This window comes from Nematolebias whitei, chromosome 5 (assembly GCF_014905685.2).
Source record: "Nematolebias whitei isolate Nwh7 chromosome 5, NemWhi1, whole genome shotgun sequence".
Classification (NCBI taxonomy): Eukaryota; Metazoa; Chordata; class Actinopteri; order Cyprinodontiformes; family Rivulidae; genus Nematolebias; species Nematolebias whitei.
The window spans coordinates 5,143,798-5,160,912 of record NC_056502.1 but is presented as its reverse complement, the minus strand read 5'-3'; the positions used below and the strand labels follow the sequence as shown (position 1 = coordinate 5,160,912).

At 43.5% G+C, this 17,115-nt stretch overlaps 1 protein-coding gene across 1 annotated transcript in view; it reads right to left on the bottom strand.

The window, feature by feature from the left end:
* The window catches only part of mtmr11 (myotubularin related protein 11), a 35,058-nt gene that overhangs the window by 7,600 nt on the left and 10,343 nt on the right, over positions 1-17,115 (bottom strand). The window contains exons 2-11 of the mRNA XM_037676719.1: positions 14,501-14,570; positions 8,875-9,011; positions 7,298-7,367; positions 6,819-6,958; positions 6,425-6,509; positions 4,754-4,901; positions 4,376-4,463; positions 3,847-3,935; positions 2,057-2,184; positions 979-1,057 (exon numbers count right to left, since the gene is read on the bottom strand). Coding sequence (XP_037532647.1) covers positions 979-1,057; positions 2,057-2,184; positions 3,847-3,935; positions 4,376-4,463; positions 4,754-4,901; positions 6,425-6,509; positions 6,819-6,958; positions 7,298-7,367; positions 8,875-9,011; positions 14,501-14,570 — 1,034 coding nt within the window. The remainder of the gene's footprint in view (positions 1-978; positions 1,058-2,056; positions 2,185-3,846; positions 3,936-4,375; positions 4,464-4,753; positions 4,902-6,424; positions 6,510-6,818; positions 6,959-7,297; positions 7,368-8,874; positions 9,012-14,500; positions 14,571-17,115) is intronic.

Here is a 17,115-nt window from a genome sequence, read left to right as displayed (position 1 = left end):
GGCTCAGGACGAGCGGCTGGGTTTGAGAAACCTCCAGAACCAGGCTCGGGACGAGCGGCTGGGTTTGAGAGGACAGGAAGTAGAAACAGACACAGAACGACAGGTTCCTTTTATAAGAGGAAAGACAAAACATGTTACAATGTTTGCCCTACCATTATACAAGCAGAGCGCCCCACCCTCCTACCAAACCAAACTGACCCCCCCCCCCACTGCCGGCACTGATGTAGCGCTAAGCTAGCGGTGCACAATACAGACGTGCTTGCTAAAAAGCTAAAGGCAGTGCTCCGATTCCCTCAAACTGTACCGTCTCCCATACCTGCCCCCCCAGCTCTAAAACTTTCAGTACAAAACAGCACATAACATAGACGTGTCTCGGTCCCCCCCAGTTAGCAGCATAACTAAGGGATAGCTAAAGGAAATCCAAGCTAATCGTAACTATAGGATTTATCAAAAAGGAAAGATTTAAACCTAATCTTAAAAGCAGACAATGTGTCAGTCTCACGGACAGAAACAGGAAGTTGGTTCCACAAAAGAGGAACCTGATGACTGAAAGATCTTCCTCTCATTCTGCTTTTGGAAACTCTAGGAACCGCAAGTAAACCTGTAGCCTGACAGCAAAGTGCTCGGTGAGGAAAATATGGAATAATAAGATCTGTAATACAAGATGGAGCCAGGTTGTTGAGAGCTTTGAAGGTTAGAAGTGGGATTTTGAATTCTATTCTGGACTTGACAGGGAGCCAGTGAAGAGAAGCTAAAACTGGAGATACATCTCTCCCACTAACTCCAGTTGAAACTCTGGCAGCAGCGTTTAGTATCCAGATCACAGCTCCTTGATTTTATTTTATCTGACAACAGTTTGACACCACACGTGTCAGATAACGTGCGGTGCGCCACAATAAAAAGTCACGAGGTGTCTTGAGCCAGAACACATTTAGTGAGATGATATTCAGCGCAAGATGAGACGGCCAGAGACTTTACCTGACGTAGTCGAGCCAGTGGGTGCTTTCCAGAGTAGATAACCATTTGTCATCAGGCATGGACACAGAAGTGGAGATATCTACGAGCCGAAGCAGGAGAAACGAGTCGGATCAGCTCAGACACTATTAAAACTGCACGAAACCAACGTATGCACAAATCAGCCCAACTCTGCTGCACAGCGGCCAAAAATAAAAAAACAGGAAGGTGCGGTGCAGCGAGATTTTGAAGAGTATAAATGTACACGTTCAGTGAATAGATCATATCTAAACTTCTCCTCACTTAGTTTGTAAATATCTAAAATATAGATTTGAAACCTGAAAGCAGTGCCCGACAGCGAGAGCGTTTTATACGGGACAGAGCTGCGAGCTGTGCAGAAGACAAAACAAAAAGCTGACAAATGTGTGAACGGAGATAATCAGTGACCTTTACAGTGTGTTTGTGCCAAGGAATAAAGGACGGATCAGCACTTCAGTTGGTTTTTACTAAACCAGTCTGTGCTTACAGGACAAAACCAGCAGCGTCTGTCTCGGCCTGCAGGAAAACCCCAAACAACTTCATGTCTTTGTCCACTTCAGGCGTGTTCATAACAGGTGTGTTGAGGACACAACCCAAACAAATCAAACAACTCTTTCTGTCTTTAGTTCTAGTCTTTTATTTTGACTTTACTCTCAACATTCCAACTTTAATTTTGAAACTCCGAAACAAAAACAAGAAGAAAGTTTCTCCTCAGTTTTGTTATCCTCCCAGTAACTAGAATTCCACTGTGATGTGCAATTACCTCTCTTGAAGAATGCTTATTCAGCTTATTTTCACTTTATGGCACATTTGATAAGAATCGCAACAATCGCCTAATAAAGGAAATAGTTTTGTTTTTCTTCTACTGGATAAAACTCACAAATAAACACAATTTATGAACGTGTATTACACGCCTCGAGGTTTGCAACGCGATTAAACCCAACAAGAAACAAACGTGGTTTTACACGGGTGTCGTGATCCAGGTCTAAGATCATTATAGACGTGAATGCAGAGAGTTATTTGCATTTGTTCAGGTGTGGACGTGTTTGTGTTTGAAGCCCACCTCCGAGACAAAGGGCCCGCAGGCGGCTGTGAGCCAGCTGGACGTCTGCCGGCGACGGCAGCTCTTCGCCCAGCTCCACCACCACGCACAGGGACGACTGACACCCAAACAGAACCGTCTCCAGGTTCCTGCAGAGCAGCACATCCTGTTGTCAACGCACGGCTACAACCTCTTATTTTCTAGTCACTTCAACTTGGAGGTTTCCATAAATCACACTTCACGAAATATAAAAAAAGTTAATTGTCTCAAATCAGAACGGATTAAAACAAGAAGATGTTCGGAAACTTTTCTAAACCACGGCTGTCGAATGGAATCTGGCAAACTTTGATTTTTTTATTTAAAAAAAAAAACAAGAGTACCACAAAAGACACATTACACCCACGTTGACTAACTTTTATACAGCAATCTATAGCAATGGTCCGGACCTGGTTTCATCTTTGACCTTGATTTGTGACCTTGACCTAGAAGCTGGCGTGAAACAAATGTGTTTCAAGTTTCGTTAAATCATCTTCAGCAGATCAGAAGTTATGGTCTGGACAAGAGGAGGTTTACGGACGGACATTCTACTGTAATAATAATAATAATAATAATAATGATAATAATAATAATAATAATAATGATGATGATAATAATAATAATAATACATCTGTGTATTGGATGGAACAAGAAGAAGAAGAAGGAGTTCACAGTTCACGGCTTGTGCTTCTCGTTTCCTGTTGCGGTTTTATCAGAGAGATAAAAACAAACTGCTTACAGCGCGACCAGTTACGTCTCAGCTACAGCGAGGAGCTCCTGACTGACCGATAGTAAGGAGTAAACCTGCATCAGATGACGTTGAGCAGCCGAGGACGGAGAGAAACGACAAAGATTCAAGAAACGGCAAGTATAAACAAACAAACAAAAAAAAGAAGAAGCTCAGGCTTTAATAAACGAGTTTTTGATCATATTTATGGGTTTGTCCCGTCAGCAGTGAGAGTTTCACTTCCTGAACACACCAACCTGTCAAATTGCTTCGTGTTACTCGTCGTGCACGTGTGTCTCAAACCACTGCTTTAAAAGTATTTAAGGCCAAGCAACCCTCGAAGGATCTGATCAACTCTCAGCTACTACCACACCAAATTTTAGCTCAACATCTGTAAATTCATCAATATAGCCGTTTTTGTTTTGTCTAATGCTGATGAACCATCGCAGCCATCTTGAAGCTGCATGACTCCAAAGTTAACGAGCTGTAGAGGCACATCCACTGATTATTTTCTGAACGGGGCATTAAAAATCCATCCAGTGGTTCGAGAGATGTTTTGCTAACAGACAGACACGGGGAAACGCATTATTGCCTTTGCTTTCCAGATGAAGATGATCAAACAGTCAGTAATCAGCCCAGTGACGGAATCATCGATTCACTTTTTAATTGCATACTTGTGAGACGGTGGCTCCCAGGAGCAGACAGGTTAGGAATTAACAGAAAACATGAGCAGGATGCTCATTCAGACTTGAGGCCAACACGTTCAGATGCTTCAAGATCAAAGGAAGGAAACGCCACTTATGCATACTCTAATAATATCTAGTTCCAACCACCTTGGATGAGCCGTTTCACCGGTCACAGCGAGGCGTCTTTAAAAAGACAAAGGCTGAAGTGTTTCAGGCAGAAGACGTAAAAAACAAAGATCTTATAAACATTAAATCTGGAAACTCTGCTCTCCAGAATAAACTGGACGTTACGCTCCAGAAAAATCTCTAGTTTCCCGACGCAGATGAAGCGAACTGCGTGAAGATGTTGGAAGTCCACAGACCTGACGTCGTCTTTCTCGTGGTAGATGTTGTTCTGGAAACTGGCCATTCGCAGTAAATCACTGCCTCTGGGATGCCTCCAGCACCAGCGCTGCAAAACAACACCGACTTTAATTACACCGTTTACCATGACAAACTGCTCCTAAACTACAAACTGGATTTGCTCTTCTTTTGTAATTTATCTGGAAAGAATGTTAATGAAAAGCTACAAAAACATTCCTGTTGTAAAATACAGCCTAAACTGGAAATGGGTTCGCACTAAAACTGGTTTATTTTGTGCGTGCAAATGCAAATACATGAACACTGGGGACAAACGACATTATGTTTGGATGCATCTTATATAGTTTAGGATGGTTCCTACTGAGACTGTGTTTAAAAATCCATCATTGTAATGAAAACCTGATGGGTTTTGTACAAAAGGTGATTTTTTTTTTTAATGAAACTAAAATAATCAAGTGTCCATGGATTGATCTGAGCGAAATGACGCTGTAAATTAAATTTAATCATTTCTCTCTCTGTACTGAAACTCACAGGAATCCGGCCTTCATTGAAGTGGGCAAAGCTCTTCTTCAGTTCTGTGTCCAGAACCTTCTGTGGAACCAACATGAATCTTGACAGACTGTCGGGAACCAGAGAACAGGGTCACTTTTACTGGCAGAACCTAACCAGTGGAGACATGGCTGCCAGGAAGATGAATGCATTAGTTTACATGAAATGCATCAATACAGAACAAACGTATTGAGCACGCTAAGTGGTTCCCATATTCATCCACGAGCTCGTCAGAGCTGCCTCGTTTCATCTTTATGAAAATGTGCATCAGAAACCGGATCCTTTCCAGGGTTTCCTGTGGATCCAGCCTCTGAATTCTCTTTTGTTCCACATTACATAATGCAGTGGCCTGGTCGTTACCTGGTCGACATTTCGAAGCGGTCGTTGACGGAGCTGACCCTCCAGCCCGTGGCTCCGCACCGCTCCAGCTCCCGCTCCCAGTCTGAGGCCGACTCAAACCAGTTCATGTGGGCGTCTCGGCGGCGGTTGCTTAGAAACTGCTTCATTTCTGGAGGAGGGAAAAGGATTCAGACACACTGAGGTTTGCATCTTGTCCGAACTATGTTTCAACACGTGTGACATTTTGAAAAGATCCGATCCAACATGAGGTTGCTGTGACGAACGTCTGCAAATGCAAGTATTCACGCCAACGTTCCACAATGTGAGGGCTTGATGTTTCGGTTTTACGTCATCGCTGATGGGACAAAACAATTCAAAGATCTAATTCTGGGTTTCAGATTGTTCGGTGGGAGGAAGGCTGAAGCTTTTGTCTTTCTTCAGGAGTCTCCACAGCGGATCATCTGTGGAGATCACACCTGTCACTCATCTTAGCCTCTCACTACATCCATGAACCTTCTATGTACTCTGCCTCTTTCCCAGCTCCATATTCCACATCCTTTGTCCAACATGCACACTATCCCTCCTCTGCACATGTCCAAACTCCCAGGTGTGGACGCAGTCGGAGTGGCCCACTTGTAATCAGATTACTGAAGACAGAGGTCTGAACAGGTCTACATGTTGACCATCAGCATCACATCTTATTTAATTTCTTTTTGTGATGTTTTGGATTCAAGACCAAGTACTGACGACACTTGACCCTTTATAACAGAGTTGAACTTTAGGACATTGGTATACTTGTGCATGGGGGGTGGGGGTGGTGGGGGGGTTACATTATTAATCCAAGAGCTGACAGTCTTCCACAGAGTGTTCGGCCTAGCGTAGCTTTACCATAGCTCGATGTATTGTACGAACAGGCTCATGTTTCCATAAGTGAGCAGCCAGCGGCGTGTTTAGAACTGTGAGGCCTGGTTTTAACCGAACAGCTTGATTAAAAAAGATTTGATTGCTTAATTACACATTTGGGAGGTTCTGTAAACTCTGCTCCTAAATCACTGTCAAAAAGAGCCTCTCGCATCCTTCGAAGGCCTCAAATCCAAACCGCGGCAGATTTCCTCCCATATGGTTTTGGTTTCAAAGCCAGTATTTTCACTGCGTCGTCACTCAGATCATTTCCAGTCCTGGCAACTTGAAGACGTGAGCTTCATGTGATGTTGGGGTCTGCACAGAACCCGCGATGTTTCCAGTTTCACATTCACATGAACTTTAAGAGCGCCAGCTTTACACTCAGATGGTTTTACAGATGGCACCGACGACAGAGGAAGTCAGAGAGATGACTAAACGTGGTCACAGATTTTTGTGCATTCTGTCTCCGGACCGAGTAAAAACTGAAGTGAGAAGACGCTGAAACACTTTTTTTAAAGGTTCTTCCAAAACAAAAGATTTGTATTTCTGATCCGAGTGGACAATTTGTTTCATAAATCAGATTTAGATTTGTTAAATAAGCCCAAGACTCACAGAATCAAAGTCGTTCTGTGTCATTGCTAAAGTTTATCCCAGCACTGAACTGCACGACTGCTTTACGTGTCCTTGGGAAGCCAAATAAGAATAAATTGACAGTCAGATTGACAGAATAATAAGACGTGCATACGTTCCAGAAAGGCGCTGAGTGGCTGTACACATTAAACCGCTCACCTACACTCCCAAGGGCAGCGTTCTGGAAAGATAAAACGGATCCCAGTTTGAGAGGCTGGTAGGTCTTGGCGATGGTGTAGGTTATCTGAGGAGGGAAACCACAGTGAGCCCATCAACATGACAAAAGGTCATCAACTTTCATCTGGGACGCCCTGCAGCTTCAGATCAGTGGTCTGTGGCACAGATCAGCTTCTTGGTGCCGATGTCTTACGGCTCTGAAAGGACTGATGTACAGAGTGATAAGTAATCAGAGCCTTGAACCCGACTCACAACACACTCTGAAAGAAGCTGTGGCTTTCAAAACCTAAAACCAAAGCACATCAGTCACAGAGATCAACCATAAAAAGATTAAAATGGTTCGTCTGTATTCCTTTAACTCAGAGCACGAACACACCTCGATGACCTGAGCGTCGGGGGTCAGGCGGTCAAACAGGAAGCACATGACTCGCATGTCCCGACAGTAAAGCACCAGCTCCTCCGGCGTGAACTTCAGGGAGGAGTTTGGGGTCACCAGCTTGGTCCTGTTGGGACCAACTGAAACACAAGGTGGGAGAAAGTACCAGTTAAACATCAAACAAACCCACCATGAGCCGAGCTGGACAAAGTTGTTAACAATCTGCACAACTCTTTAAAGATTAGAGACTAAATGACGTAGTTTAAAACTGCATCGTGTCGTGGGCTTCAAAAATCAACGTAAACAAAGAAAATCAAATATCAGTCTCGAGAATGTTTAAATAAAAGTGATACAACAAGAACTCTCTTTGTTTGATGCGTAGCTACACGATTGTTTCAGAGCAGCAAATTAAAACAATTCAAAAATGTATGTATGAAAAAGAAAAGTGCGTCACAAGGTGCGCACGACGTTTTCCTCACCAGCGACAACCTTCTCTATCGACGCCAACGCGACATCATGTTCTCCAAGAAGAACTGGATCTGCATCGTCCTGCATTTACAATCAACACAGAAAAAAACGTTAAGAGTAGTTTCAAACGTTCCTAAAACACACGCGTTAAAAAGGTACGTCAAAATGTAAAAAATAAAACTTTTAGTAATTGGAAAAAGAAATGATAAAATATGATTTATTTTGATTTTATGCATCAGGACATCAATTTAAACCACTTGTTTTTAGGCTTTTCAATAAAAGAATAAAATCTTAGACGAATAACTTCTCATATTCTGATTTATTGATTAATGCAAAGTTGAAGTGCAGCCTAAATATAAAATACTCACTCAAGCATCGGCCTAACTTGAACTTAACACGAACTGTTAAAGATAATAAAACACAAAAACCTATAAGAATGTGGAAATCAGATCACACACAGTCGTGCACTCCACTGCACGGTGGGTTTAGCTTCATTAGGCGTGTCTACTGCCGTTCAATCCATTTGTTCTTGTTTCGACTACTCTGTGTCGCCTGCATGTGCAGCGTGCTTTATAATAATCAGGTCTTTCTTGAGACAGCAGGAAATCTGTCGTTCTTCCAGGGGAGGAGGGGGCAGCGGACGATCTTCTGGGCTGTCTTTATGAACTTCTGGAACCTCATCTTTGACAAGAATCCTTGGATCTGCAGGAGGTTCTGATCAACTCAGTGACTGGAAGGTGCTCAGGTCCCGTGGCAGCAAAACGAGCCCCAGGGTATCACCTCCCCACCAACGTGCTCGACACTTGATTATGTGCTGCTGATCTCATGCTGCTGATTTATTTCATATTTCATCCGTACCCATCTGCTCACACAGGCTCATGTTCGTGCTGCTGTTCAGCGCATTGTTTTTATGCTATTAGCGCTTAGTGCGTTTGTAGTTTAACATTTTTCTTAGTTCATATCTTAGATCTTATTACTGTTTTTCTTATACATTTTATTGTTGGATGTAACTGGGACCCTGTGTACACAGTTTCGTTCCACCACATGTACCACATGCGTATGACAAATAAAGGAACTTTGACTCTTTAAGTGCTGCCGTGCATTATGGTCCAACAACGCCATGTTGGTCTCGTCTGCTCAAAGAACACCAAGATTAAGTTCTTCGTGTTCTTTCCCATTTCTCTGAGCACTGCACAGTCTGATAATGGGGTGAATCTGTTGGGACGTCCACTCCCGGGAAGGTGGAAACTGTACTGGAATTTTCCTACGTGTAAATAATCTCTCTCTTTGTAAAATAACATTTAACTCACCTCAGACTGATGGGCAGCATCAGCCCATTAAACAGTTTTAAATTCACACCTTCTACTTTCAACACTTCCTGGTGATGGATCAGGGAGCGTTTGATTATCTGGAGCGGTCTTTTATGTGCTCTTAATTCCAGAGGAAACTGTTAAATGAAAGTGCTCTCACTGCCTCTGCATTTCATCTCTTATTTATTGGCTTCAAACGGCCATCTATAATGCACTCAATACCAACACGGTTAAACTGTAATATAACACAAGGAGGTCAGTTCAGCTGAAGGACTCACATCAGGTTTTGGACCGTCCTGTGGTACGAACGCGACTCTAAAGTGGGTACAGAAGAGGGTACCAGAGAGCCAGCCTCGGCCTTCTCTAGCCGTCAGCTTCTTCCTCACCATGACCGTCCTCTGAAGTACGCACTCACCTAGTGAAGACACACAGGAGACATGTTGACCAGTTAAAGTCCGACACACTGCTGGGGATGACGGCGTTTGACAACTTCTTTGTGCAAGTGATGGCTGAGTGTGTGGAGGATACGCAACAGGAAGTGTACAGAGAGATAAACAACTTTAAAAAGAGACTGGGAGTGGGTGTGACAACATCCTATACAAAAAAAACAAAACCATGTCCTTGAATTGTTACGAGTTCTCAGTCAGATGAGCAGGAAGGAGCAAAGAACAATAAAAGGTACAAGGTTACTGACAGTACACCAACAGAAACTCTGTACACCCGAGTGACTTATCCGATTTAAGAGCCAGCTTCGTGAGATTTTAATGTTTGTGACACAGATGTGAGTAAAACACTTAAAGGAGAAAACACTGTAACTATTTCAGACAACGGAGCAGTGAGCCAGCACATTTACAAGTCTCCCGCAGGAATACAGATCCTCGGCCAGCAAGTCCCTGCGTCTCCATGGCAACAGAGTCAAGAATTGGGTAAATGTGGAGAAAATGGGCTTTTTGTCCACAACAGGGGGAGGAGCCTTCGGTCAGACACGTGAGCAAGCAAATGTTTCTACTTCACTTAAAGACAAAAACAACTAGAAGCACAAAACTGCTTTCGTAAAAGGAACAGGGAAGGTGCTCATGTTGGAAATGACAGCCCTTCTCCTCTCCTGGCTCTTAGCCTAACGAATGCGTCGAGAAGAAGCACAAACAGGAAATGACCCGTTTTACACACGAAGCCCTCTTTACGCTGCTGAGGACACGCCGTGGTTCACTGATCACCGTTTAACCCCTCCAGGATGAACGGTCATTAAAATGCAGTTTTTCAAAGAGCACAGGAAAAGTTCCAGAGCAAATCCACGACTCGTTTCAACACAAAGCTTCAGGACGGCGAGCAGAGGGAGCGCTTGGCTGTCACAGCGCAGTCTGTGGTTTAACGTCTCTCCAGAGAAACAGAACCGAAAACTTTCCTGCAGGAGAAAAGATTTGAGGAAGACAACAGCAGCCTGAAGTCCCGTGGTCACGTCAAGACTTTTGTACTGCACATGCATCGTCAGCGTTTATATTGTCCTTTAACCCAGTAAAGTTTGTGATGTTCCTCCTGCAGAGAAAATATTCCACCCTGCTGCACCTGTTGCCACAGTCACGCAAAAATTAAAAAGCACAAAACCAAACAACTGACATTAAAACGATGAACAGAGACTGACTGCCTTTTTACTGTTCGCCTGTTATTTCAGCTATTCTTGATTTACATCTCCTTCCACTGGTGGCACGGCAGCGCAGTGGTTTGCTCTGTCGCCTCAAAGGTTGCAGGTTTGCTTCCTAGCCTTTCTGGGTGGAGTTTGCATGTTCTGCTTGTGCACTTGTGATTTTCTCAGGGTACTCCGGCTCCTTTGACTGACCAAAAACACGCATGATAACATAAATGTTGATAAATTCCCTTACGTGGCATTGAAAAAACAAACGAACGCAACTCCGGTGTGTATTTATGGCGGGCTGTTGTATTCAGACTGTGCCAGGGAGTGACAGATTGTGGTTACCATGGCGATTTTAATGAGACACTGGCAACAGCTTTAATATATCTTTTGATATTTGTTTTCTACAGTCTGAACATCAAACCATCAGCATCTTGTCAGTTTATATTATTACAGAAGGAAGTCCCACGTTATTATTAGGTTTTTAGAACAAAAACTAAAATGCAGCAGTCCCTCGCTTATCGCGGGGGATCCGTACACTGAAGCCTCGCGACAAGTGAAAAACCACGAAGTAGGAACAGCTGATCAGCTGCAGGAGGAAGATTCTCCCACAACTGTGGGCTGCACACAGGTGCTAAATCATTTAAATAATAACAATAATAATAATAATGTGTTATAATGAAATTGGCTCTCTGCATTCCACCTGGGATACAATCAGGTGGAGCAGTGGGCAGCTATTGAAGGTGCCCAGGGAGCAATGGGGGATAGGGTGTCCTGCGCAGAGACACCATGAGATGTGCAATGATTGGGGATCGAACCTGGGGCTTTTCGGGTCCCGAGTCAGCTGCCTTGCCTCTACCCCATCTCGGCCCCCAGCAAGATGCAATTTAAATTTAAATTTAAATTTATTTATTTAAAATAAAAAAAATCCATGCCAATCGTGCGGCTCATCCATCAACCAGCCATCGTGTGTCATGTCCAATCCTACTTTGAAAAACCACGATAGAGCGAGTCCGTGAACAAAGACCCACAAAGTAGCGAGGGACTACTGTACGTTGTAACTTCTGGCAGCAGCTGCAGTGAATAATCCTCATTACAGGCAAAATTATATACATTTTAATTCCATGAAGCAAACTCATGAATCAAACAGCGATTTATAGTAAAACGCAAAGCAATTACAGTTTGAAGAACTTTTAAAAACAGTTATTAAAAAACACTTCTTAAGCCTTGAAACACATTAGATCCAAACACTCCAATTACAGTTATTTACACAAATGCACCGATATGAACATGAATAATTTATAGAACACATCAAGTTTAAAGTCGGATGTAAGGAGATGAAGAATCTGCTCAAGAAAAATGTGAGAGGCACACCTTTAAAATAATACAATTGTGTTTTTTCAATGTAAAAACTCTGTAGAAAGTGTAAAAAAACAAGGTAAAAATAAATGTTAAAACTGCTGCCAGTGGCTTATTATGGTCATTATGGTAACCACAAACTGCGCTCGTCACTCCCCGATGGCCAAGATAAAGACACGCAGACAGAAACGCAGCAAACAAACGCACGCTGCGTGAAAAATACATTTGATCTTAAGAATTTTTGATCCGAAGACTGACGGCGTTACGTAGATTTTGATGTTTCTACAGTGTTGAACGTACGAGACATTACAAGTTAAAGGCCGTTCTTTCCCAGTACTGAACACAGTTTGATTTTTATAAACGTGAGAGAGACACCGAGTGAGAAGACCAAAATAAATGCATTTGTTTTGAAGTATAATTTGTAATAGTCCTGGCAGTAACAGAATTAGCACAAGCTGAATTATGCTTTCAAAGATCAATGTTTATGAGATCCTTTCCATTGTAAATAAATGAGAAAATCTTTTATAAATTCAGTTAAACAGTTGTAAAAAGTCATAGCACAGATTTCCTTAATTTCATAAAGGAGTTAAACGTTTTGATATACGAATGATTAAAGCGTCACAAAGTTTGTAGGAGGAGTCAAAAAGATGCCAATAAAGAGAAAAAGCAGCGTGAACGTTGAATCAGCAGAGAAACATCCTAATCAGTGAGAAACGGCAGCGTCAGTGCGGAGGACAGAACAAATTGCTCATAAAAACTTGAATAAAACATTTCAACAGCAGCCAAACAGATGTTTCTGCACTTCTTCAATCATCGGCCTTATGGAATACAAAGATCAGCAGGGCCAACAAGAGAACGGCATTCCTCTTTACGTCAAACCAAAATGAACAAATTAATAAACGAAAAGAGAATTCACATGAAACCCGAGTGTCCAAATATGAAAGCTGCAGCTCCTCAACCATCCATCCCAGTCGTGAAGCTGACTGGCAGCCATTCAGGTCCTCGGTAACGTTAGACTCGGAGAAAAGGGCTGTGGTGTAGCTCTGAAGGGGGTCCCGGCCTCGAGCTTTGTGTGAGGACGGACGGTAGCCCCCTCCTCCCCTCGCAGCTTTGAAACGGTACATGATCTACCTGGAACTGGCGCAGCTGTGCTGACCCGTTTGCCCTCCTGCAGGCCGGCTCCGTTTCTGAGCTTCTGTGTTCCGGCGTCACATGAGAACACCGTCCATGCAACGAGTCCGTTAACTGCTGACGGGACAAAACAGCTTCTGCAAACGTTTGTTTCTAACCAACATCTGACAGAAAACACGCTCCAGACACTTTGAAGCTAAAGATTTAGCATCACTTCAGAATAAAACGTTGCTCCATGGAAGAAAAAGTGTTTGGTGCGGGGGTGAACCTGAGGAGGAGGGGACATCAGGAGCAAGTGAGTCCTGACGAGCCTTTTCACTTAGTTCGTCTGCGCCTGAACGTGAACTTGTTCCCACAAAATGTCTCAACACTGCGTCTGAACAGACGATTCATCCGTCTGAAACCTGAAACCGTTCGTCTATTTATGGAAGACTCGTCGTAACTTGAGCTCACAGACGGTTTAATTTAGAGCTCAGAGTGAAGGAAAAGTGAATTAAAGCTAAACATTTCTGCCCAAACACATCTGATCTCGTCTGCTTCACATTAAACAGGTTTTTATGGACAACTGTGTTTCTAATTTAGCTGGAATGAAGATGAAGAGTGGAAAGCACCAAAGACTAAAGTGAGATTTTTATTACTTTAAGATTGAAAGTCAGCAGCACATAAAAAAACAATAGGCAGCATTCCACAACGAAGTCTTAAAATCTAGAAATACATTTTACATGTGCTGTCAAGAACATAAATAATTAAGTATTTGAAGAAAGCACGCTGTTGGAAAACAAATAAGAACTATAAAAGAATGAAAATAGGAGTAAAGCTGTGAGACTTGCCGATAACAGAGACACGTTTAGGTTTAGAGCTGTTGCAGATAAATGTGTGCGGAGATAAAGTCTCAATGCAACACAAACTTCTGTGAGGAGCAGCGCTCTCCACTAATGAAGCCCTGGGTTAGGAGCGAGGGATTTCAGAGGTCGGGACTCTCTGGAGCAAGCCTGGTAGCTTTTTATTTCATACGTCGGAGCTCAACGTTACACTAAACATGCTAACGGATTCATTAAACTCTGCTAAATAAACCCATTCTTTTCCTTCAGCTTTAACTGGATCACTGTTGTTAAAAATGCAATTTATTTTATCGGTTCTAAATTAGTTTAGCTGCTAAATGAATTCAAGAAACGAGTCATTTTAGGAGTATAGTAGTCCCTCGTTACTTCACGGTTCGCTCTATCGCGGTTTTTCAAAATAAGATTGGACATGACACACAAACGGCTGATTGATGGATGAGCCGCACGATCAGCATGGAGTTTTTATTTAAAATAAATATATTTTTTTTAATTTAGCACCTGCTGCACCTTTGTGCAGCCCACACTGCAGGATAAACTTCCTGCTGCAGCTGATCAGCTGTTCTCCACGCAGAGCAGAGAAGTGGGCGTGGCCAAGAACTTGCAGGTGGCTGACAGCAGCGAGGCAGAGAGCTGAAACCACGACACTCTGTACTCTCTTAGAGCGTTTAGAGGTTAGAAACATTGTTTAGAATATTGCAAGAGTGTGGGAAGAGTTTGAAATGCTTTAATATATATGTATATATATAAGTACTAAAATAAACTACTACTTGTACTTCTATCCCTACTTCGCGGTTTTGAACTTATCACGGGGCTTCAGGGTGCAGATCCACCGCGATAAACGAGGGACTACAGTATCTGAGGAGTGCAGTAAAGTCGAGTCGTTCAGTGGCGTCTCGTTGCATTTTAAAAGTCAAACTGCGAGTTCAGACGTTTTGTTCTTACCTGGGAGACAGTGAAGCCCAAACTCATCTCGACTCCGTGCGTTGGTGCTTCTCTGGCTCAGCATCCTCTCCTTTAAAAGGAAAAACAGACGACATTAAGTGAGTTTAATCACTGAAAAGAACGTTTCATTCAAAAGTCAGCAATGCATGAAGAACAGGATGATGGACAAATGACCAGAATGGCCCTGTCTAAATGTACAAGTTTAAAAACATCTTTAACAGTTAAAAGAATGACTGAATAAAAAAATGATTGTATATCAAACATAGATTACATGGAATACTAATTTAACCAGATCCATAATATGGATGAGGGGTGTCCAGTCCTGGTCGTGATGGTCATCCTCCTGCATGTTTTAGGTTTCTCTGCTCCAACACACCTGTTTTAAATTAATGGGTGATCAACAGGTTTCTGCAGAACATGGAGGTAATTCAACCATTGAATCAGGTGTGTTGGAGCAGGGAAACAAGTAAAACATGCAGGACAGTGGCCCTCGAGCTTCAGGACTGGACACCCCTTCTATAGACAACGTAGAAAACGAAGCATAATTTTCCCCCCTGTTTGATCAAAAGACCCTGAAGAAAGTTGGAGAGTTGTCCCAGACGTCTTGGACTCTTTGCAGTTTAGTTTCTCTAAACTGTGCAGCACCAGAGCAGGGACTGACATCTGCACAGGAGCTCCCCACCAACAGAAACCTTCTGAACGTTCAGGTATAAAAACCACATCCAGGATAAATATCCATCCATCCATCATCCATTTTCTTCCTCTTATCCGGGGTGGTGTCGCGGGGGTAGCAGCCTAAGTAGGGAGGCCCAGACTTCCCTCTCCCCAGCCACTTGGTCCAGCTCCTCCAGGGGAATCCCGAGGCGTTCCCAGATCAGCCGAGAAACATAGTCCCTCCAGCGTGTCCTGGGTCTTCCTCTGGGTCTCCTCCCGGTGGGACGTGTCCGGAACACCTCACCAGGGAGACGTCCAGGAGGTATCCTAACCAGATGCCCAAACCACCTCAACTGGCTCCTCTCGACGTGGAGAAGCAGCGGCTCTACTCTGAGTCTCTCCCAGATGATCGAGCTTCTCACCCTATCTCTAAGGGAGAGCCCAGACACCCTGTGGAGAGAACCCATTTCAGCCACTTGTATCTGAGATCTCGTTCTTTCGGTCACAACCCAAAGCTCGTGACCATAGATGAGGGTGGGAACGTAGATCGATCGGTAAATTGAGAGCTTCGTTTTTTGACTCAGCTCTCTCTTCACCACGACAGACCGGTACAGCGCCCGCAGCACCTATCCACCCATCGATCTCTCGCTCCATTTTCCCCTCATTTGTGAACAAGACCCCAAGATACTTAATCTCCTCCACTTGGGGCAGGACCTCCTCCCCGACCCAGAGAGGGCACTCTACCCTTTTCCGGCTCAAGACCATGGCCTCGGATTTGGAGGAACTGATCCTCATCCCGGCTGCGTCGCACTCGGCTGCGAACCGCTCCAGTGAAAGCTGTAGATCACGACCTGATGAATCGAGGATAAATAATTATTTAAAAACTGCCATCTTCTTTTTTTTTTTTAAGTGTATTCCAGTGGAATAAATCCTAAATGAGAGTAGTATGCAGAGTACGGCGTGAGAGGAGGTGTGCAACAAAATAATGTGCGCAGCCTAGAATACAGTGCTGCAAGCCGTGGCCAAGGAAGTAAAGCATGATTTTTACAAACCAGCCACACAAAACTGCTGCTGCGCTCAGAATTCAGTGAGTCTGCATTTGAAAAATGGTTTTCTTGCACTTCCGAGTCATGAAACAGTCTGGAAAAGTCACAGCCAGATGAGATCCTGCTTCAGTAAACAGACTCGGGAGACGGCCTCGTGTCACCTTTGGTCCTGATGACATTGAAATCCTGGCTCTGTTACATTCATCAAAGCCCGACTCGTCTCGGTGGCTCCTTCACAAAAAGTCAAAGAAGCACAGCCCTCCGTGTTTTAGAGTTTCCATGTTTTGGTTTTCACTCTGAAAGTCACACAGTCTCACAGATCCACAGAGTCCAACAAAGGGTTTCTATAATCAGCATGTGAGCTTACTGGCACATATGTTTTCACTTAACTTTGCTACTAACCCCCACTTGTGACGGTAATCTATGTTTATCGGCTTGAAATCCCATAATAAGTGGAGGGCTGCGATGTGAGAGGTCCGCATGATTATACAGGTGGCAAACAAGCTTTTAAAAGAGAACAGAAAGAGAAAGAACTCGGAGCCGACATCCAAGAAAACTGCAATTTAGAGGCTCAAACATGGACCTCAGCGGTTCTGGCTGTGCTCGGCCCACAATGAAAACAATTAAATGACTGTTTCTGTTAAGGTGCAGGTTTTATCACAGAAAACAAGAAGATCTTTGAGTCAGAAACCACACGAGAACAATAATGAATCCATTCAGCCGGCAATATTACGCTGACACTTCTGCAGCATGGTGAATTCTGAGACAGGAGCCTTCTCATGAAAACCCGACACTAAAAGCTCACACGCACGCACGTGCACGTGCACGCTGAACAAAGAGTGGCATTGCTCCATCAGAAGGTTTAAAATCACACTTACGGAGAGCTGCGTGTTTTGATTTTATTATTTTAAGTGA